This window comes from Saccopteryx leptura, chromosome 6 (genome assembly GCF_036850995.1).
Source record: "Saccopteryx leptura isolate mSacLep1 chromosome 6, mSacLep1_pri_phased_curated, whole genome shotgun sequence".
NCBI classification, from domain to species: domain Eukaryota; kingdom Metazoa; phylum Chordata; class Mammalia; order Chiroptera; family Emballonuridae; genus Saccopteryx; species Saccopteryx leptura.
The window spans coordinates 151,470,686-151,491,723 of record NC_089508.1 but is presented as its reverse complement, the minus strand read 5'-3'; the positions used below and the strand labels follow the sequence as shown (position 1 = coordinate 151,491,723).

General features: G+C 52.2%; 1 protein-coding gene across 3 annotated transcripts; it reads left to right on the top strand.

Annotated features, from left to right (window-relative positions):
* The first annotated feature begins 8,206 nt into the window (after window positions 1-8,206).
* On the top strand, window positions 8,207-21,011 carry GPRIN1 (G protein regulated inducer of neurite outgrowth 1). 3 transcript variants are annotated; one of them, XM_066388374.1, is made up of 2 exons: window positions 8,207-8,707; window positions 17,009-21,011. In XM_066388374.1, exon 2 carries the CDS (start codon window positions 17,174-17,176, stop codon window positions 20,066-20,068), a length of 2,895 nt encoding a protein of 964 aa, XP_066244471.1. In that variant the 5' UTR covers window positions 8,207-8,707; window positions 17,009-17,173; the 3' UTR covers window positions 20,069-21,011. The 3 variants fall into 3 exon arrangements, with proteins under 3 accessions (XP_066244471.1, XP_066244470.1, XP_066244472.1); XM_066388373.1 differs by having other exon boundaries at window positions 8,207-8,717; XM_066388375.1 differs by lacking the exon at window positions 8,207-8,707 and adding an exon at window positions 13,684-13,765.
* Window positions 21,012-21,038: the final 27 nt, after the last annotated feature.

Sequence of the window (21,038 nt, the reverse complement as noted above, 5' to 3'; positions counted from 1 at the left end):
TGGATGCACATGTGAGAACACATAACTCAGGGACTCCTCCCTTGTGACAGGGGTGAAACTATTTACCAAGTGCCCACTATGTCCCAGGCATCCGACATTTGTCTCCATTAATTTCACTTGAAACTGTCCTCAGGGGTTCCTTGTTATTAGCCCCAATTTACAGATGAGGGAATGGAAGCCAGAGAGGCAGTTACCTGTTCTGGGGAACATTGTTGGGAAGTGACAAAGGCCACAAGCCTAACCCCAAAGCCCAGTTTTCCAAAAGGGACTTGCTCTTTGGGGAGACAAACACACAAAACCACCAAACAAAGAAAAACATAGGGACAACAGAGTTGAGATAACACACTTGTGCAATTTCATGCAGACTGCAAGTGAGATTGTGGCTTTATGTAGGGGTGCTGAGATACATATGTGATGCAGGTGTATCTGTTGATGCATGTACACGGATGTTGCCCATGTGTGTTGGGTGTGTTTAGTCATCCAACAGTGTGTGTTGCGCGCCTACTCTGTTCTTAGAACTGAGGGGCTACGGGTTGCTGCCCTGACAGAACTCATGTCCCATAGATCAACAAATACATGATCAAGATAATTTTGAGTTTTATGAAGAACATAAAACAGAGTGATGTAACAGAATGTGACAGGGACGGGGTGGTAACCAACATGAAATTGGGTGGTCAGCTCAGGACTCTGAGGAGTGAGGTTGGAGCTGAAACCTGCATGTAGAGGATGTGGCCTGGAAGGTCTGAAGAGACAGCCTTGCAGCCATCTTGCAGAGAGGAGGAGCCCCCCCCCCCCGTCTGCATGGACGTGAGGTGTGTGGTCAGTGCTCTGAGCCTGGCCAGGCCCCCTGAGATCTGTGGGTCTAACCCCACCGTCCTTTCTTGTCAGGGCTTTTTCCTCCACAGCTGCCCTTGGCTCTGCCTGTTGAAATCCTCCTCTCCCCTGAGCTTTCCCTTGTTCTCCAATCGAAATGACTTCTCCTCACCACCCCCATCCTGCTCAGTTGTGCACACACAGACTCCTCCCCACCCATGCCAGCACTCTCCGGACCTGGCTGGCTAACCTGAAAACTGCCCTCTCCCCCTGATGAAGGGCTGGGGGCTCTCCCTGTGTCCCCACCATCCCGTCTCTTCAAGCTCCCCACTCTACCCCACCCCACCCGTGGTATATGAGGCTCCACAGCTTGCTCTGGAACTTTATTTTTGTTTTCTCCCTTCCCTATTTATAGCTCTCTCCCCTCCAGAACCATCCCTGCATCCATCCTGTTGCCTAGAAACCAGCTCTCGGCTGAGGGTGGGGGAAGGCCAGGCGAGCCAAGGCAAGGGGAAGGAAGAGGTGTTACCCACTCCCCTTCTCAGCACCTCTACCCAGGCTTCGAGAAGCCCACCATGTCCTCCACCCAGCACCCATGGGTGTTTTTTTTTAAAGATAGAACAAAATGTGGAAAATGACAACTTTTGTCATTTGTGAAGTCTTTCACAGCTTCTAAAGGACAACGTGCACGTGATTCATGCCTACGCTGGAGGAGGCCTGGGCCCATTTTTTCAGATGAGGAAATGGAGGCTTCAGGAAGCAAAGTTCCCATAGTTCAAGTCTTCTCAGTAGAAACTCCATGGCTTTGGACTAGCTAGCCTTGAGATATTGGCCTGAAACACTAAAAAGAAGTTTTAAAAGCATAAACAACCCTATAATCCATTCATTTCAGAAGAGTAAAAAAAATTTTGTCATGATCTTGCCACACACTAAGCCACCAATCCTGGCTGTCATACACCCTGCCACACCCTCTGCCATGCCCCCCACTATGATCCCAACATGTCCCTGCAATGTCTCCACCATGCTCCCTCACACTCCCCTCGCCCAGCTGCAGCTTGACTCCTGGCCCTAATGCTCACTGTCCATAAATTGGGCCAGGAAGCTGGAGCTTGCTTCCCAGCTGTTCTTGCACCAGCCGTGTGACCTTGGAAAATTCACATAACCTTTCTGAGCCTTGGTTTCCTCAGCTCGAAAGTAAGAATGCTAATTCCCACCCCATACGACTAATAAGAGATACTGATGAGAAAGTGCTTTGAAAACCATAGAGTACTGTAACATGTGAGTGATCAATTAGAATAGTTAATATAGTCATTGCTGTTATTAGGTCCAAGAGGTAGGGCAGGGAAGCCAAAAGGACTCTGAGCTTACAAAGGGAGCCCTGGCCTCTGTCCATGCAGAAGGGCCCCTTTCCTTGGAAGAAGGAGGGACATGGGTGGGGACTGCCTGAGGAGTGGGGAGGGCACAGAGACCCTCTGCCTGACTCCTCCTGTTCTCAAGCACCTCCATCTCCTCCTGCTCCACTCCCTGTCTCCCACCCTCAGTTTTCAAAATAGGCTTTCTGGGCAGAACGGGGGAGAGGGCTGCCAAGGAGCAGCTGGGCCATGATTCAGCCTGAGTCACCCATCCAAATCCTCGGGCCGCCCCCAGCTGGGCCAGGGCAGCAGCTGCTGGGGGGTGGGGATGTGGAAAGGAAGGGAGGGGGTCTTTGTGGGTAGCAGGTTTGCTCCCATGTGCCCAGGCCAGGGGTTCTCATGAATATCAGAGCAGCCTGGAGGGACTGGGAGTGAAGCATATGGAGAGGTCAAAGTGGGGTCAATGACTCCATGGACATGAATTACCTGAGCTGACTGAGGAGGCAGCATTTCCATGTGTGTATTTGTGTATGTGTATGCCTGCACATGCATGAGGTGTTGCAGGTATATCTGAGTAAATGAAGAAAAGCTAATAATGTGGTCTGGAGTTGGGCTCCCAGCTTTGTCACTTTCCAACTCTGTGACCCTGGCAAGTTACCTAAGCTCTCTGTACTTCTCTTTCCTCACCTATGAAATGGAAATAACAATACTATCAATCTCAGATGATTTTCCTTAAGGAATAAATGTAATGAAGTGATGACTGTAAAACAATAAGGCAGACAGTAAATGGTATATTACCATCATTATCATCATCTAGGACAGCGGTTCTCAACCTGTGGGTCGCGACCCCAGTGGGGTTGCCTAAAGCCATCAGAAAATACATAATGCATATCAGGTATTTACATTCCGAATCATAACTGTAGCAAAATTACAGTTATGAAGTAGCCACCAAAATTATTTTTTGGTTTGGGGTCACCGCAACATGAGGAACTGTATTGCGGGGTCACGGCATTAGAAAGGTTGAGAACCACTGATCTAGGATATATGGGGGTACACACTGCCTGCTTGAGGACAGGTACGTATCTGATTGTATTCAGGGTGTGTCTGTACAAATTGCAGGGGATGAGGGATCTGGGTAAATGTATCTTGAAAGAGCCTGGTGAATGTGTGTTGTGTGTGCATCTCTGAAGCAAACACAAGCACTTTCCAAAAAGTTGGGTTTATATGGCTCTGCCTGATACATGATCTCCTCCCAAACACACACACACACCACCACCACCGCACTTTCCCTAAAGACTGATTTGCTGAAATTGGACCTAGAACAGGACCAGTGTCTAAGAAAATGGCTGAGGAACTGTGGGTGCTGTTGTATCGGGATTCTCAGACCTTCTCAAAAGCCTCTGGCCTCAAGCAAAGCTGGAATGGGGATAACTGGCTAGACCCCAAGGTTGGGTGTGCCTGGGGGTTAAGTTGAGACTGTTTGATCGAGTGGATATGAACTAATATGAACATGAGAAAGCACAGAGATGTGTGTGTGTGTGTGTGTGTGTGTGTGTGTGTGTGTGTGTACACACGCAGGGCAGTGTTGGGGGGTGGCTGCTGTCTCTGCTCTGGTACAGTCTGCTTGTCTCCATGGCACCTGTTGCCACACATGCTTGCTTTTCAGAAAGTCACCAGGATTGTTTATTCCGCCCCCGACCTGGGCCCCAGCCAAGGAGCTGCAGGCACTTGTTTATCTTCTGGTGCTTACGAGTGTGTATGGCTTCCCAGTAGCAGACCAACCAAGACACCTGCACACACACATTCACATGGGTGTGAGTGCCCATGTCAGTTGTCACAGAATGAGCCTGAATCCCAGGATGAGCCCAAACCCAGGCCCAGTCATACTCCACATGGGGACAAAGATGACCCCTCAACAGCCCAGGGGACATACCACACTCCCAAAGTTCCAGGAAAGTGTGAGAGACAGTTGTCCCGGCCTCTGTCCTGTGCTCTACCCCCAGTCCCCAGAACTAGTAACTAACTGCACAGCGATTGGCCAGGCCTAGGTCACTGCCCACCTCTAAAGCTGGCAGTGGGATAAGTCCTCCTCCACCACTTAGACTGCAGTGAGGAGGTGGTTCCCCTCAAAAATAGAGGTACTGTGGTCAGAAAAGGGTGCATGGTGTTAGGCTCACCACTACCCCATTATCTGCCATGAGTGTTACACCAGGCATTTTTTTTTAGTTTTTGTTGCTTTGAGGTTTTCTCCCTACATTCACCTTTGAGCTCTGAGAGCTATTACATATGATGAGGCTGAGTCTGAGAAAGACCTCAGTCAGGGCCACACAGCTAGTGACTAGGAAGGCCGGGATCTGAACCCACCCTCCTGCTTCCATGCCCTTTTTTTTTTTTTTTTGTATTTTTCTGAAGTTGGAAATGGGGAGGCAGACAGACTCCTGCATGTGCCTGACCAGAATCCACCCGGCATGCCCACCAGGGGGCGATGCTCTGCCCATCTGGGGTGTTGCTCTGTTGTGACCAGGGCCATTCTAGCACCTGAGGCAGAGGCCATGGAGCCATCCTCAGCGCCCGGGCCAACTTTGCTCCAATGGAGCCTTGGCTGCGAAAGGGGAAGAGAGAGACGGAGAGGGGGAGAGGGGGAGAAGCAGATGGGCGCTTCTCCTGTGTGCCCTGGCCAGGAATCGAACCCAGGACTCCTGCATGCCAGGCTGACGCTCTACCACTGAGCCAACCAGCCAGGGCCTCCATGCCCTTTTTGAGCTACCATTCTGCCTTAGCACTTGGTTTTGTTGTCTGAAAATTTTCATTTTCAACATGGTTGTTGTTGTTTTTTGTTTTCGTTGGGTTGTTTTTTTTTTGTAGCAGAGACAGAAAGAGTCAGAGAGAGGGAGAGATAGGGACAGACAGACAGGAAGGGAGAGAGATGAGAAACATCAATTCTTCGTTGTGGCTCCTTAGTTGTTCATTGATTGATTTCTTATATGTGCCTTGACCAGGGTGCTACAGCAGACCGAGTGACCCCTTGCTCAAACCAGTGATCTTGGGCTCAAGCTGGTGAGCCTTGTTCAAACCAGATGAGCCCACACTCAAGCTGGCGACCTTGGGGTCTCAAACCTGGGTCCTCCACATCCCAGTCCGACACTCTATCCACTGCACCACCGCCTGGTCAGGCTTTAACATGTTTTTATCAACAAGTCCCTATGGAACAAGAGTGGTTTGATGGCAAAGGGCATAGATGGGATGTACCCATGTAGCAGGCATGGCCAGAGCACTGACTACATCCCCTCAAGTGACCATTTCTGTGCCTGCCAGTGAGACTCCCACCAGCCAGGACCGGCAGCTCTGTCAGAGGGCTGCCCTCCAGCTGTGGGACCTACTCTGCCCCCACACACTGTGAGCCAGAAGCACCTGGGAATTAACACACAGCCTCAACGTCTGCCAGGCACTCAGATGTAAATACACCAGCTCCTCCACCCTTGGCCAGGACAATTCTGAGATGTACCTTTATGCCATTTCCCAAGACTTCCTGCAGGATTAAGTTTCATTCACCCACTATAGTAGCTGGCTTACTCAACCACCACTTACTGAATGCCTTCCTCTACTGGGTCACCTTCCCACTCCCCTGCTGTTGTCACTACACCTCCCAAATAAACGCCATTCCCTGATCTTCATTTCAGGGTCTGTGAGCTTCCCCAGGGAGCTGAACCCCATCTTACCCTTCCACCCTAAGCATCTAGGCCCAGCATCATGCTCTCCCTTGCTGGCATCTCCCTTTTCCCTCTCTACTGCTTCCCCTTCTATCAGGATTTAAATGCCTCCAATCTCCTCCTAGTCACATGTAGAGACCATCACATCTCCTTTCTCCTTCCAAGTCCAAGCTTATTAGAGTCATCTGCTTGCCCTCTCCAGTTCCTTACTCCTATTTACTCATCAACCACCCCACCCCCTCCAAGTGTGGCTTCCACCTCCACCACTCCACTGACTGTGCTTTCATCAAATTTCCATTACCTTCTTCCCAAGTTCAGAGGACATCTCTTCAGCCATATTTTGTCTTTCTGATGTGGTTGGTCCTGCCCTCCTTCTGAAACATTCTCTCCCCTTGGCTTCTGTGACATCACATTTTCCTGGGTTTCTTTTGGTCTCCCAGACAACTGTTTCTCATTTTTCTTTTCTTTCTTTTCTTTTTGTTTCTTTTATTTTCTTTCTTTTTTTTTAAAGAGAGGGGGAGAAAAAGAAACATGGATTTGTTGTTCCACTTATTCATGCCATCATTGGTTGACTCTTGTATGTGCTCTGACTGGAGATTGAACCCACAACCTTGGCATGTTGGGACGATGCTCTAACCAACTGAGACACCTAGCCAGGAACTTTTCTCATTTTTCTTTGCAGCTTCTTTTCCCAGGTGGTCCCTTAGTGTTGGTGTTCCTCAAGGTGAACCTGCAGTCTTCATCTCACCCTATTTGGTCTACATGCTCCCCTCATGTACAACACATCCTTATGACTTCCATTATCAGCTCCCTGGTCTGTCTGCCTTGGCCATTCCAAAGCTCAGTTTTGGACTCGTATATGACAAAATGTCTGTCCCCACAGCCCCAGATTTCCCCCAGGGTATCTTTCCTCCACCCACTTGGTTCCCTAATGCAAAACTTCAGAGAGGCAGCAGAATTCTCTCTCCCTCACACCCACATCCAGCACATGACCACTGAGACCTAAATAGTTATCAAATCTGGTCCCTTCTCTCCATCCCAACAAATGCTACCATCGTTCAGGCAGCATCATTTCTCACCTGGACAATCGCCATGGCCTCCTCACTCATGCCCTGGTCTAGCTCAGATCCACCTTTTTCCTGCCCCAGTGTGGCTTTTTAGATAATAGGTTGGTCTTACCACTGTTCACAGCTTGTGAACTTCCCCAACACTCCATGTCTTCATCTGTATCACGGGTCCAATAATGCCTATCTTGAAGGACTATAGGGAGAATAAAGTGAAATGACGAAAGTAGAGTTTGTAAACTGAAGCAAAGTGCCCTTGTGGACAGCGAATGAGCAATTTTCAGGGCCTGAAACATTAGTAAGCAGACCCAGTATGGGTGTTGTCCGTGGTGCTGAAAATTGGCCCGGCACTCCGTGGTTTTCTGCTTCCCTAGAATGCTGGCTGAAGACGCTGGTCTGATAGATTTTCTTCATTTGCTATCTAGTCTATTTAAATAAACTTTTTAAAGACCACGTTGACTTAAGGTTCATCAGGAAAGTGAGGGGAGTAGAAAGTAACGGTTAAGTATAAGTAAGGTTTCAAGAGTAAGACAACACCACTACTAACTAGTTGTGTGAGCAGAGACAAGTGACATCAATTTCTCAGTATTCTTATCTTAAAAATGGGGATATAATACATTAATATTGACTTCCTCTAAGTGACTGGAAATTGAAATTAGATGAAACCTGTAAATAAAACTTAGCATGGTGTCTGCCCCTAAATAAGTGTTACATTAACATGAGCTGCTACCATTTTTAGTAAGTGGTTTCACAGTAAAGGTGAGAGGGTTTTATCACCTCTTGGCAATTATAGAATTGTTTTTTCTCCTCTGGGAAGTCAAAGGGGACTGTTTCACTGCCAATAAATGTTGAGGACGTGTGGGCCGCAAGTCCTGATGTCCTTGGCAATTCATATTCATTTGGAAGCCCGTGAACATTTATTTCAGGCTCCTTCATCCTTCCAAGGCCACTGTGAGGTGGTTCATGTCAGTCCCATTTTATAGATTGGGAAATTGAGGCTCAGAGAGGTGAAGTGATTTGCTCGTGGATACTCAGGGGGAGGAGAACTGGATTTGCACAGACTAGAGGGTGGGTGGTCACGTGGCTAGGACGGCAGGTGGCAGGGGACTCCAAGGCGCTTCCCCTGAACCCTTAGCACCACCTGTGTCCGCGCCACTTGCGGGGGCGTGGACGGCAGCAAGACAAAGGACTGGGGGCTGGGAGGACAAGACCGGAAGTGCGGCCAAGGCGGAGGCGGGAAATTTCCGTGCAGTGAGAGCTCGGAGATCTCACCGACCTGCGACCCTATCCGAGCGCTGAGTGTCCTCGGACTAGTGGCTTCCCCTTGTCTGAGCCCGAATTTCCTTCACCGTGAAACGCGCAGAGGGTGTTCGCAGGGCTGGATTGAGTGAGATATGAGCGCGCTCCACCCTAAACAGGCGCTCGGCGAAAGGCCAGCCTCTCCGCCACCCAGTCTCCTCGTTCGTCTGTGACAGGAGAGCTCGGGCGAGTAGGGCAGGGAACCCAGGAGCGCAGGGGCCGTGGTAAGCGGCGTCCCTCCCCCCTTCAGCCCCGCTTCCCCGTGGGTTCCGCCCCTCCCAGTTCCCAGACCGGAGTCGGCCAGCGCGCATGCCCGGGGCGGGGCGCGGGGCAGGAGCGCGGAGCCGGCGCGGGGGCCGGCGGTGCGGAGTCCAGGGGTCCGCCCGCCACCCCGGCCGGAGGCAGCTAAGGCCGCTCGGGCGGGGCCCGCGGGAGCCGGAGCGCGGCGCGCGGAGGAGACGGAACAGCGGTACGGCCGGGTAAGCGCCGCGCCCGCACCTGCTGCCCTCGGGCGGGTGTCATAGAACCCCTTCTTCTCTCCTGTCGACCTCTGAAACAACTGTTCAGGGTCTTCGAACCCCGGGTGGCGGGGTTTCGGCCCTGCGCTCGGCGTGTGTCCAGTATGAGCCCGGGTCCGTGTGCGCCCGCGGCCGGGGGGCGGTGGGTGTCCATTTCTAGGCTCCTGTACGAGACCGGGCGGGGCGGGGGCGGGTCCCGCTGTCCCGGCAGAGCCCCCTTAGGGCCCTGCTGGCCAACCCGCATGTGTGTAGAGCCTGGGCCCGGTGCCTGTCCTCCGGGCCGACAGCCACTTTGCTTGGCCGTATGGGAGGGGGCGCTTCCCGCCACTGCGGGGAGGGGGTCCGCCCGCGTTGATTCATTTTTACCCTAGAGCAAGCTCAGCGATACATAGCGGCTCACACTGAGCACACTCGACATAGCACAGTTAGTGTGGCACACACTGGGGGTTCCATCTCACACTGTCACACCACGCATTAGGCCACAGGTCCACACACATACACTGTGGCCATTCCATGGGACTCATGCACTCGCCACCTGTGCACTCACCCAGTACACCTAGTAGGAGCCTTGCATACACACCCAGACTTAGCTACGCACTCACACCAGCCATTGCCTGTCACAGCACACTCAGCTCCACAATACTCTCTGATGTAACACACTCGCAGCCACCCTGCTCTGGCCTGCTTGTGCCTGTTCACACCTGCTCATCATGGCGTCCCTCATGTAACCCCAGACCCTGGAGTAGGCTGTCCCACTTGTGTCCACTCTCCCTGTCATACATTCTCTGTCTCTTAGTTTGCTATTCATCATCCTCCCCCACACTCTGCCCAGGTGTGCACACACTCTTGCCCTCTTGGAGATGGATGGATGGATGATCCGGGGCCATTTCTGGAAGAAGGTTAGGCTATCATCCTTTGCTAGGCTCTTTCTCACCTCCAGACCCAGGCAGGAAGCTTTGCTGCTCTGAGGATACTAGATGAGGGGATGAGAGGGTGAGGGGCAGCAGACCAAGACTCAGACATCACAGGTACACTCACACCTGTCACGCCCTACAAGCCTTTGTAGGTCTTGTCATGACAGGAGGTGTTCGCCTGGCAGCCCTGACTCCACATCGCAAAGAAACCCTAGAGGAAGAGGAGTGGGCTGGCCAGGTCTCTGAACCAGAACAGGCATTTATAGGGGCTGTTTTGCCTAGGAGCAGGGCACAAGCACCTATGCACATCTCTAGCCAGCTCTCCCTGAGTGAGACTGAGGTTACGTGGCCACACATGTGCATACCCGCACGGTCCAAGTGGCTCTCATGTGACACAAACAAACGGGCGATTCTGCTCATACAGGTTGCCATGTGTACACCAAACTCTTCTTGAGCAGAATTCAGGAGCCAAATCTTGGCTCCCCAGGCTGGCCTATGCTGGTGCAGACAGCCGCAAGAGGTTGCACACCCTCTGCACTTAGGGGGTCATCTGCTCATGGGGTATGTGTGTTCCCGCAAGTGGCTGTGTACATGGGGGATACACTTGCTTCCTCTCCTGAATGTTCCCTGGTAGGTCCAGAGGTGTGGAGGACCCTTGGCCTGACCCCAAAGAACAGAAAGACATTTTAAGAGTCAAGCATCAGTGTTCAAGGTCTTAGCTGATACAGGTAGGAAGAACTCAGGCTTTGAGTTCAGACACAACAGGTTTTGAACCACAGTTCCCTGCCCCAGCTGTGTGTCCTTGGTGTCCATCCTTTCTTCCTCTGATCTGTGTCACCTGTGAAATGGGTAGATAATGCCCCCCTCATGAGAGTGTTGTGGAGTCTAGTTGCTAAAGGGAGACTGAGAGTGCCACGCCCAGGACTGAGCACACAGTGGAAGAGTGATGGAGCTGGATTCTGGGGATGGGGAGGTGGTACCCCAGCCCTGGACTGCCTCTTGAAAAAGGGGCTGGAGATACCAAACTTTCCAGAAGAGCCAGCAAGGACCCAGAAGAACTGTGAGCAGCAGAGCATCTGGGAGTGGTATCTTGACTGATCTTAAACATGGGGCTGGATTTAAGATCTACACACCCTCCCCCATTTCACAGACTTGGGAAGACTCACCTAAAATCATGGAGCAGGTCAGTGACTAAGCTCAGGCTTGACCCCACGTCTTTCTAACCCCTGTTGGGTTCTCTGTCTCTACCTAAGCCTGATCCCAAGTCGGAGAACCTAGAGCTGGGAACTGAGAAGTTGGCCTTTCCCAGGGAGACTTTTCAGAAGGAGCATGTTCCTAGCTGGGCCATGCCTGCCCCTCAGAACCTCAGTTTCCTCCTCTGTAAGATGAGAACACAGCACCTGCATGCATGGCAGGTGTATGGTTCTGTACATAGACATAATAATGGCTGTGTGTGAGGTCACTTCCCACTGTTCTCGGTATCTAGGCCAAGGGTCAAAACTTAGATGGCTACAGGCCAGGCAGATAATTTACGAGGGGGTGGCTATGAGAAAAATGATGGTTCAAATTCAGAGACCAATGGCCACTGACAGCCAGCCTCAGTGTCAGGACCCCGCTGGAGAATTGGAGAGCACACCCCGCCGACCAGGGCAGCCTCTGCTTGGCCTCGGCCGACTGTTGCCATGCAGGAAGCACGCTCAGATCGCCTCACCACATTTTAGTTTTCCAAGGGAAGCTGGAAACCTGGTTTTCAATGAAGTCTTCTAATTTTTAGAAGTTAATTTCTTTAAAAATTTGTTTTTTAGGGGTCAAACAAGCATACTGAGGCCTAGGTTTGCCAGTTTGTGCCCCTGCTGCAGGCCCTTCCTCCCTGCACAGCTGGGCTCGGACAGGCTGAGTAGATAACAACGGCCTTCCGCATGCACAGCCTAGTCCTGAGCTGCAGAGCTGTGCACGCACCCTCGTCTCCTTTACATCTCACAGCATCCCTGGGGGAGCAGGGGTGGGTTGCCGGGGTCCACAGTGCCCTGAGGTCACAGACTGTTAAGTGGAGAGCTGTCCTGACTTCCTACATAGTCCACACCCAGAGAGAGGGAGCTTGTTGGAGGGGCCGGTGTGAGGGAACCCAAGGTTGGGTTACCAGGGGTGACAGGAGGGCTAGTGAGGATCAGAGTACCCTCCTACAGCCCTTGTTGATGACTTCCAGCTCCATCCAAGCTCTCGCTGCACCTGCCAGGCAGCTGTTGGATTCCCATTTTCCAGAAGAGGAAATGGGTTCTGAGAGGCACACCTAGCAGGCAAACCCAGCCCTGACCAGAACCTGGTCCCTCTCTCTTGGCCATGTACCCAGTCGATCTGGCTTATAACACCCTTTTCTACAGCCTGCACAACCAGATAGATCAGTGGTCTCCAGCAAGTGACCTAGGGGTCAGAGCTGGCCTGTGTGGTATTTTAAAAATTAACCAACATTTAAAATATAAAAAAATCCAGGCTGATGACTTTGCTCCAAATAATAGGAGGACTGGCCAATCATGAGCCACATTTACTTCCCTGCTTAAGACACACCATGGAGTTCCGTACCCTTAGGATTGCCCCCGGTTCGCCCTTATGGCCTGCATGATGCGCTCCCACCTGCCTCCTCCCTCTCCCCCTTCCCACTCCACTCCACTCCAGACTCTCAGGCCTTTCCACAGCTGCCTCAGCTGTTACCTCCACAGAGGGGCCTTCCTTGACGATGTGTTAAACCAGCTGCCCACTCCTTTGTCTTCACAGCATCTATTATTACTTGAAATTGCATGATTTATTTGCCTGCTTGTGAATTGCTCTTCCCCAAATCTTTCCACACCTAAAGAGGCAGGGACTATGCATTTCTTATTCACTGCTGTATCCCTAGTACCAAGAACAGTGTTTAGAACATTGCATATGTGTTGAATTAATAAGTGAATTTCTAATTAGCTAGTAGCACTTCATGCTAAAAGGGGCTAATGTGCTCTAGTTTAGCACAGTCCCCACCACTCCCTCTTACTCCCTCACCCTAAGGACGTCAGAAGTCTTTAATCACTTACTCTGCTGGCTTTCCTGTGGGAGAAAATACTGACCTGTGCCCATATCACCATCTAGAGGCAAAACATGAAGATGGAAACAGTCCATACCACTCGACTCACGCTTGCCTGAGCCCTGTGGGCCAGTAAACTTCCAATTCGTTTTTATGCTGCTGAAAACCAAATCCAAAGAATTCCAGCCAGACCTCTCCTCTGCTCCAAGCCTGTCTTGCAGCTGCTCCTGGAGTTCCCCCATAAGTCCTACAGGCACCCAGTTTACCTTCCCCAAACCCTAACTACCATCCTCTACAAAACTATCCATCCCCCTACATCCCCATTTTTGTGATGACCCTGCCCCAAGTCCCATAAGCCCAACAAAGTCTGAGGACCCAGTGGGAGCTAAGTCCCCATCCAGGGACTGAGCTCTAGACAGGGACCCAGAGGTTAAAGGGCTCAGTGCAGAGTGGCATGAATCTGGTTAGGGGAAAACAAGAGGCTATGGGAACCCTCAGGGAGCTAGTGGGCAAGGAAGGCTCACAGGGGAGGAGGAGGCATTAAAACAGACTTGAAGGTTGAATGGGAGCCAGGCAGAAAGTGGGTAGAGCCCACAGAGGGAGAGATATGAAGCCATGGAGGAACCCGAAGAGGTGGCGCATATGTGCATGTGTGAGTGAATATGGGTGTGTGTGAGTGGAATGAATGTATGTGTGCACGTATATGTGTGTGTGTACATGATTTGGGGGGAAGGGAGTGCATACTAAATGATATAGCCTAGCAGGTCAGTACGTCTGCAGGGCTTGAAAGCATATTATGGAGTTGGACTTGACCTTAAAAGTAATAGGGAGTCATTAAAATTTTCTTTCCAGTCAGTTGGTTCAGTGGATAGAGCATTGACCCAGCACACATGAGAAGTGACCATCTGCTTCTCTTCCCCTCCCTCTCCCCCCCCTCTCTCTCTTTCCCTCTTGCAGCCAGTGACTCAGTTGGTTCAAGCATCAGCCCCAAGCACTGAGGATAGCTTGGTTGGTCCAAGCATCAACCCTAGACAGGCATTGTGAGTGGATCCTGGTTGGGATGCATTTGGGAGTCTGTGTCTCTATGTCCCTTCCTCTCACTTAAAAAAAAAACAAAAAACCTGACCCTGGCCAGTGGCTCAGTGGATAAAGCCTCAGCCAGACATATGCACATCCCGAGTTTTTATTCCGGGTCAAGGCACACAGGAGAAGCAGCTATCTGCTTCTTCCCTTTCTCTCCCTCTTCCCCTCCCACAGCCAATGGCCCTGGGTGCTGAGGATAGCTGTTGGAGCGTATCAACCACAGGCACTAAAAATAGCTCAGTACTCAAGCATTGGCCCCAGATGGAGTTGCCGGGTGGATCTCAGTCAGGGTGCATGTGGGAGTCTGCCTATTCCCCCCCACCACCAAAAAAATAAAATATTTCCTGGGTTTGTTTGTTTTGCTTGTTTGTTTAGAGAGGCAGGGAGAGACAGACAGGAATGTGGAGCTGCTCCTATATGTGCCCTGACCAGAGAATCAAACCAGCAACCTCTGTACTCTGGGAGGATGCTCCTACTAAGTGAGCTATCCATTTAGGGCTTAATTTTTATTGATTTTTAGAGAGACAGAGAGAGGAAGGTAGAGAGAGGGGAGGGAGAAGGGAAACATTCATTTGTTGTTCCATTCAGTCATGAATTCTTTTGTTGCTGCCTGTGTGTGCCCTGACTTAGGGATCGAACCTGCAACCTTTCCATTTTGGGATAATACTCTTAACTGACTGAACTAACTGGCCAGGGCCTCCTGTTTTGTTTTGTTTTGTTTTGTTTTTAAAGTCAGAACTCAAATTTAAACTTCACAAAAGGACATACAAAACAGTTTCTTCCTCTTCCAAATCCCTGGCCTCACTTCCCAGAGGCCATCACTGCTATAAGTTTCAAAGGTTTCCTTCTAAAAATGTTCACTTTATAACTAAGCCATAGATGTATGTCTATCCTTTTTCCTTGGCTACATGCATGGGATCCCACTGGCCATTCTGTCCCTTAACTTTTTTCATTTACTTTATTTTGGACATCTTTCCTCATCACCCCACACATTCTGACAGCCATGAGTGGTCCCAGGGGTTGTCCTCCATTTCCAAAACCTGCTTCTTGGTTTTCTTCTCATCACCAGCCATGTTCTTGTGCATCCTCTGTTCACTATCTGTCTTCAAGACTATCCCTGGAGGTGGGCATGCTGGCCCAAATGCTATGTGCACTGGAAACTTTGATAGGAATTGATAAATGTCCTTCCAAAAAGATCACAGCCAATTTACTTTCCTATCAAGAGCCAGGGAAAGTAAATGGCATGGAATGGAATGGTTAGACCAACATCTCAAAAGATCATCCTGTCATTCGTTCAACAAATATTTATTGGGAACTACTAGTTTCCCACTTGCCAGTCATTTTTCTCAACCCTGAGGATACATCAGTAAACACAACAAAATCCCATCTCTTGGCGCTGATATTCTAATGACAAACCCATAAGCAGTAAACCAATGCAATGTGTTGGGTGATAACAGGTACTGTGAAGAAAATTGGAGCAGGTCATGGGAGATGCAAGACACCAGCCAGTGTTAGAGAGGAGGCTGTTTTATACAGGAGGGGTCAGGGTGCAGACCATGCAGACATCAGATAGGAAGGCATTCCAGCCAGGAGACAGCCAATGCAAAGGCCCTAGGGCAGGGGGTGTTTGAGGATCAGCTGGGCAGCATAATTGAGGAAGAGGTACTGGGGCCAGAAAATGCCATCTTGTGGGCCACTGTAAGGAGGTTACTTTTACTCTGCATGAGATGGGGAGATACTCACATGGTTCTGAGCACAGGAGGGACATGATCTGCCTTGGGTCCTATTAAGATCCCTCCGCTTGCTGAGTTGAGAATGAGCTGTTTGAGATGAAGGAAAAAGCAGGGATGCTCCAGGTGGGAGATGGTATGAGTTAAGTTCAAGGTGGTGGCCAGATTCTGGATATACTTTGAAGGTAGATCCAGTATGGTTTGCTGACGGATGGGATATGGGCTGTGAGAATGTCAGGGGTGACTAGGGATTCTGGCCTGAGCACTAGTAGGGTGGCTTTGGAGATGAAGGTAGGAAGGGCAGGTTTGGGGCTTGCTTTGGCTACTGAGTGCAATGGAACCGACTTGCTCGCAGACCCAGCCACCAACCAGATCCTTTCCCTGGCTGTCCCCCAGGTATCACACACTTGGCTTATCTAAAATGCAACATCCCCTTTCCCCACATCTCCTGCCCAGCACCATTGCTTGGCAACCCACCCACCCCCAGCCAGAATCCTGTGGTCCACTCCCACCGTACCCCCTACAGCCAGCTAGTTCCTGTCAATTTTCCCTCAGAGATCTCAATCCTGCTGACTCCTATTCCCCAACCAGGACCTTTCCTGTGCCATCTCTCATCTAGACCATTGCAGCTGCTCAGGGTTCACTGCAGAGAAGGCTCTGGGTGAATGAATGAACTGGATGAATGACAGACCAGCCTCCTCATAGGTCTTGGCCAGCCCCTCTCCTCCAGCTCACCCTCTACACCATTCCAGAGCAACCTTTGAAAACACACATATTGGACTATGTCCCTTCTTTGACTATAAACTATTCATAGCTCCCCAGGGTCTACACGGACATAACTATGGCCTAAACCTATTTCGATTGACCCCCATAGTATTGTTTTATTTAAATCTTGAATTGATTGTGACATTTTACATTAAAGCGTTGGATTTCCCACTTCTCGTTGGTACTCGCAGGATGCATTTCTCCAGAGCAGTATCTGGCTGGTGGAGTAATGGTTCCCCCCTTGGGCAAGGCATGCACTCTTTAGTTTGCTGTAGTCCTCCACTCCCGATTGTTTTATACTTATCCTGCTTCTCTCACTCAAATTACCTACCTGGCCCCAGTGGTATCAGAGTTTGTGACTGTGGGCTAGAGGACAAAAGCATAATTTCTTGGTAGCATTGCAGTAGGCTGACAAGGGAGGAGTAATGGTAGATGAGTTGAAGAGTTAGTGCCCAAGTTGTGAAGACCTTGAATACCATGTTAGGAAGTCAGGGTTACAGGAGCAGTGAAGCTGGAGAGCAGGGTGCATGAGTTAGTGTTTTTAGCCCAGCCCCTCTAGACAGGAGGGAACCAGATGAGGTCAGAGAACCTGGAGAGGAGGCCTGGCTGCTAGGAGGAGGGTAAGAGAGAGAAGGCGCAGATGGAGACTCTTCCCACTGGTCTCCCCTGAGTCGTCTGAGTCTGAGTCTGCTCTCTCTGTTTCAGAGCCAGACAGCAGCCTGGGGCAGAAGCATGGCCATGAGGGCCGTTGGGCAGTGCTGAAGAACCAGCGCGGCTCCAGTGACTCCGAAAGGACTCCAGCCCCCAGGACCCCTGCCCATAGCCCTCTGCTGCCCACAGGATGGGATCCTGGGGTTTGGGAACTTGGCCATGAGGGATTACTGCCCCTCTCCACTGAAGGCCAGCCCTGTACCCGCCAGGTACACCCCTGCCCAAAGCCCAGGCATGTACTCAAGACACAGCAACCCCACTGGGGCTGGGGAAGGGGCCTCCTGCTCTGAAGGTCCTCACGGGAGCTTGACCTGCCCATCCCTGACCTGCATCCCTCCCCAAGAGGCAGCCACCAAGGAGACAGTGGGGGCACATGTAATCTCGATCTCCGGGACACCAGAAGTCACCTCTGAGAAGCCAGAGCCTGTGTCCTCAGCAAAATCTGAACCCTCATCCCTGGAGAACAGAAATCCCATGTTCTTGGAGAAAGCAGACTCCAAGTCTTCAAAGCAGGCAGACTCCACTTCCATAGGAAAGGAAGATGCTGGGTCCGTGAGAAAGGCAGATCCCATGTTCCTAGGAGAGGCAGAGCCTGTAGTCGTCTTGGGGAAGGGGGAACCTGTGGTTTCTGGAAGGATGGATCCTGAGACCACAAGAAAAGAGGATCCTGGATCCTTGGGAAAGGTAAATCCTTCATGCTCCAGCAAGGTAGATACAGTGTCCCCAAGGAAGGAGGATTCTGTGATCTCAGCCAAAGTGGATCCTTTGTGCTCAAGACAGGAGGAGTCCTGGTATTCAGAACAGAAGTTTCCTATATCCTCAGAAGAGATGGGTTCTGCATCTGTGGGCAAGACAGACCTTGTGTCCTTGGGAAAGAGGGATCCTGGGCCCTTGGGACAGGTGGATCCTGGGTCCTTGGGACAGGTGGATCCTGGGTCCTTTGGAAAGAGGGATTCTGGGCCCTCAGGACAGGCAGATCCTGGGTCCTTGGGAAAGAGGGAATCTGGGCCCTCAGGACAGGTGGATCCTGGGTCCTTGGGAATTCTGACTCTAGGGTCATCAAGCAAAATCGAGCCTATATCCTGTGGAACAGTGGCTTTGGGATCAACAGGAAGGAATCAACTCTTGGAGATGATAGATCCTGTATCTATGAGAAATGCAGAAACTGTGTCCTCTGCAAAAGAGGACCCTCAGTTCCTGGTAATGAAGGAGCCTGCCTCCTCAGAAAAGGGAGATCCCGTGTCTACGAGAATGACAAAAACCAGGTCCACTGGACAGGTGGATGCTGTGTCCTTAAGCAAGGAGAGCCCACTTTCACTGGAAAAGGTAGTTCCCATGCCCTCAAGAAAGCCAGAGCCCTTGTCACCTGCACAGGCTGAACCAACATCTGCGGGAAAGACGGAAACTGTATCAAGAGCAGAAGACCTGGTGTCTTCCAGAAAGATGGATCCCATTATTTCTGTGGGAAATATAAAAACATCATCTTATGGAAAAGAGAATCTTGAACCTTTAGGAAGGATGGAACCTGTGCCATCCATTCCAGGGGATCCCAAGTGCTTGGGAACAGTGGAACCCTCGTTCTCTGTAAAAGCTGAGGCTGTGACTGGGGGGAAAGCAGCTCCATTGTCCTCAGAGAAGGCAGGTCCTGTGGCCTCAGGGAAGGCTGGTCCTGCCCCCTTGGGCAAGGTGGACCTGGTGAGCAGGGGTAAGGCGGAAATGAAGCCCCTTGGAGAAGCGAACTCCGTGTCTTCAGGGAAGGTGGCCCCCACGACTCTAGGGCAGACAGCCCTGGCACCCTTGAGAAAAGCAGAAGCGCTCGCAGAGGGAAAGTTGGATCCTCTGCCTCCAAAGAAGGGGAATCCTGTGAACTCCACAAAGATAGACCCTGGGGCCTCAGGGAAAGCTGAACCCAAGTCCCAGGGCAAAGCAGAGACAAAGCCTCCAGAGCAGGAGGGTCCCACTTCATCAGGAAAAGCAGGGGCTGCGTCTCTGCAAAAGAAAAAGCCACTGGCCTTGGACAAGAAGGACCCTGGATCCTTAGGAAAAACTGACCCTGTTGCCTCCGGAAAACTGGAGCCTGTGGCCCTGGGGAAGGCCAACTCTGCGCCACCTCTGGAAAAAGCGGAGCCCCTATCCTTGAAGAATGTGGCCACCCTGAGTCCAGAGCTGGCGGAGGCCTCCCCAAGGTGGTCAGATGGTAAAACCTGCGGTTCAGCCTCTTCTCCCTCAGATGCCGGGAGTGGCGAGGGCCACGTGGACCCAGCGCCAGCGTCCAGCACCGAGGCCTGCAGCCTGAGCCAGAAAGTCCTGGTGGCTGCTGGGGCCCAGAGAAGCCCCAGCCCCAAGGCTGATGGACCCCCGCCCAGGCCACGAACTCGTGACAACTTCACTAAGGCGCCATCGTGGGATGCGAGCGCCCCGCTGCCGCGCGAGGATGTGGGCACGCAGGCGGGCGCTCAAGCTTGCGTGTCGGTGGCCGTGAGCCCTATGTCTCCGCAGGATGGCACGAGCGGCCCGGCCTTCAGCTTCCAGGTGGCGCCGCGCGTGCCCAGCCCCTCGCCCAGGCTGCCTTCGCGCCGGGACGCGGGCCTGCAGGTGTCGCTGGGGGCCGCCGAGATGCGCTCTGTCGCCACTGGGCCCATGACGCCGCAAGCCGCGGCGCCGCCCACCGCGCCACCGGTCTTCCCGGAGGTGCGGGTGCGGCCCGGCTCAGCGCTGGCCGCAACTTTGGCGGCCCCGGAGGCGGTTGAGCCTGTGCGTGACGTGAGCTGGGACGAAAAGGGCATGACATGGGAGGTGTACGGCGCCTCTATGGAGGTGGAGGTGCTGGGCATGGCCATCCAGAAACACCTAGAGCGACAGATCGAGGAGCACGGCCGCCAAGGGGCACCCGCGCCACCGCTCGCCGCCCGCCCGGGCCCTGGCCGTGCAGGCTCAGTGCGCGCTGCGCCCCCCGAGGGCGGTGCCAAGCGCCCACCTGGCCTCTTTCGCTCGCTGCTGCAGAGCGTGCGCCGGCCGCGGTGCTGCTCGCGGGCGGGACCCACGGCCGAGTGATTTGACCCTCTTTGGTACAACCCGTATTTCCAACCTTCTCAGGCTCCCTTCTTGACCCCAGGCCCCTAGAAGGGATTCCCTCAACACCTAACAGGCCTCCAAGGTATGGCCAACCTCTAAGACCTTTTCTCATCCCCTTCTCTTCAGCCTCCTCTCCTCCCAAACAAACCTACTCTCCCCAGCTCCCTCGTCCTGAATTCACTAGCCCAGCCCTGAAGCCCTACTATCTCCTCCCAGCCCTCCACTCCACTCCACTTCCTCCTGGTCACCCTGGGCAACCTTGGGTATCTGCTCAGTTCCCCCAGCCCGGAGAGCTGAGGCAGGCTCCTGAGCCGTCCAGAATGGTTGGCTGCCAGTGGCAGCCAGGTCCCCAGAATGGAAGACACTGTGTACAAAAGCTCCAAGTGTGCAAGGATTGGTGTGTGAGGCCCCAGAGTGTAGAAGGCTTTGAATGTGAGGCCCTGGGTGTGTGTGTGTGTGTCCCCGCCACGGGCTGGCCCCCATGGCCCAGGCATCTCTTGCATGCTGGTAGTCATCCCCCATTCCTGTCTCCTCACCTGGCCCAGCCCCCCCTCCTCTGTACTCTCACAGGACTCCAGTTCACAATTCCCAGAGGGGGGAGGCAGCTGCTGGAGCACCCTGCACTGCAGTTGAAAGGGGAGTCGCAGAAAGGTCAGAATGTCTTAGGTAGGTCTTAGGGATAGCAGTCAGAGGCCACAGGCAGCCTGAGTGACAGCTAGTCTTGGGTGTTGGGGGCAGAATAGAGCTCACTACAACCACATGCCTCCCTCTCCAGCCCCTCGTATCTCCTGTGCTGTTAGCCTCACAAGTCCCTGAGGACTCAGTATTCCTGTCCCCACACCCCTTCAGTCGTGTTTGTTTGGGGTTTTTTGCTACAAACTGTCACAATATACATTGGTAATAAAATTTTTCCCAAACTCTCTTCAGCTGTGATTGACTACAAGCAGAG

Coding starts and splice junctions, on each gene's coding strand:
- GPRIN1 (XM_066388374.1), top strand. CDS start 17,174: ATGAGGGATTACTGCCCCTCTCCACTGAAGGCCAGCCCTGTACCCGCC.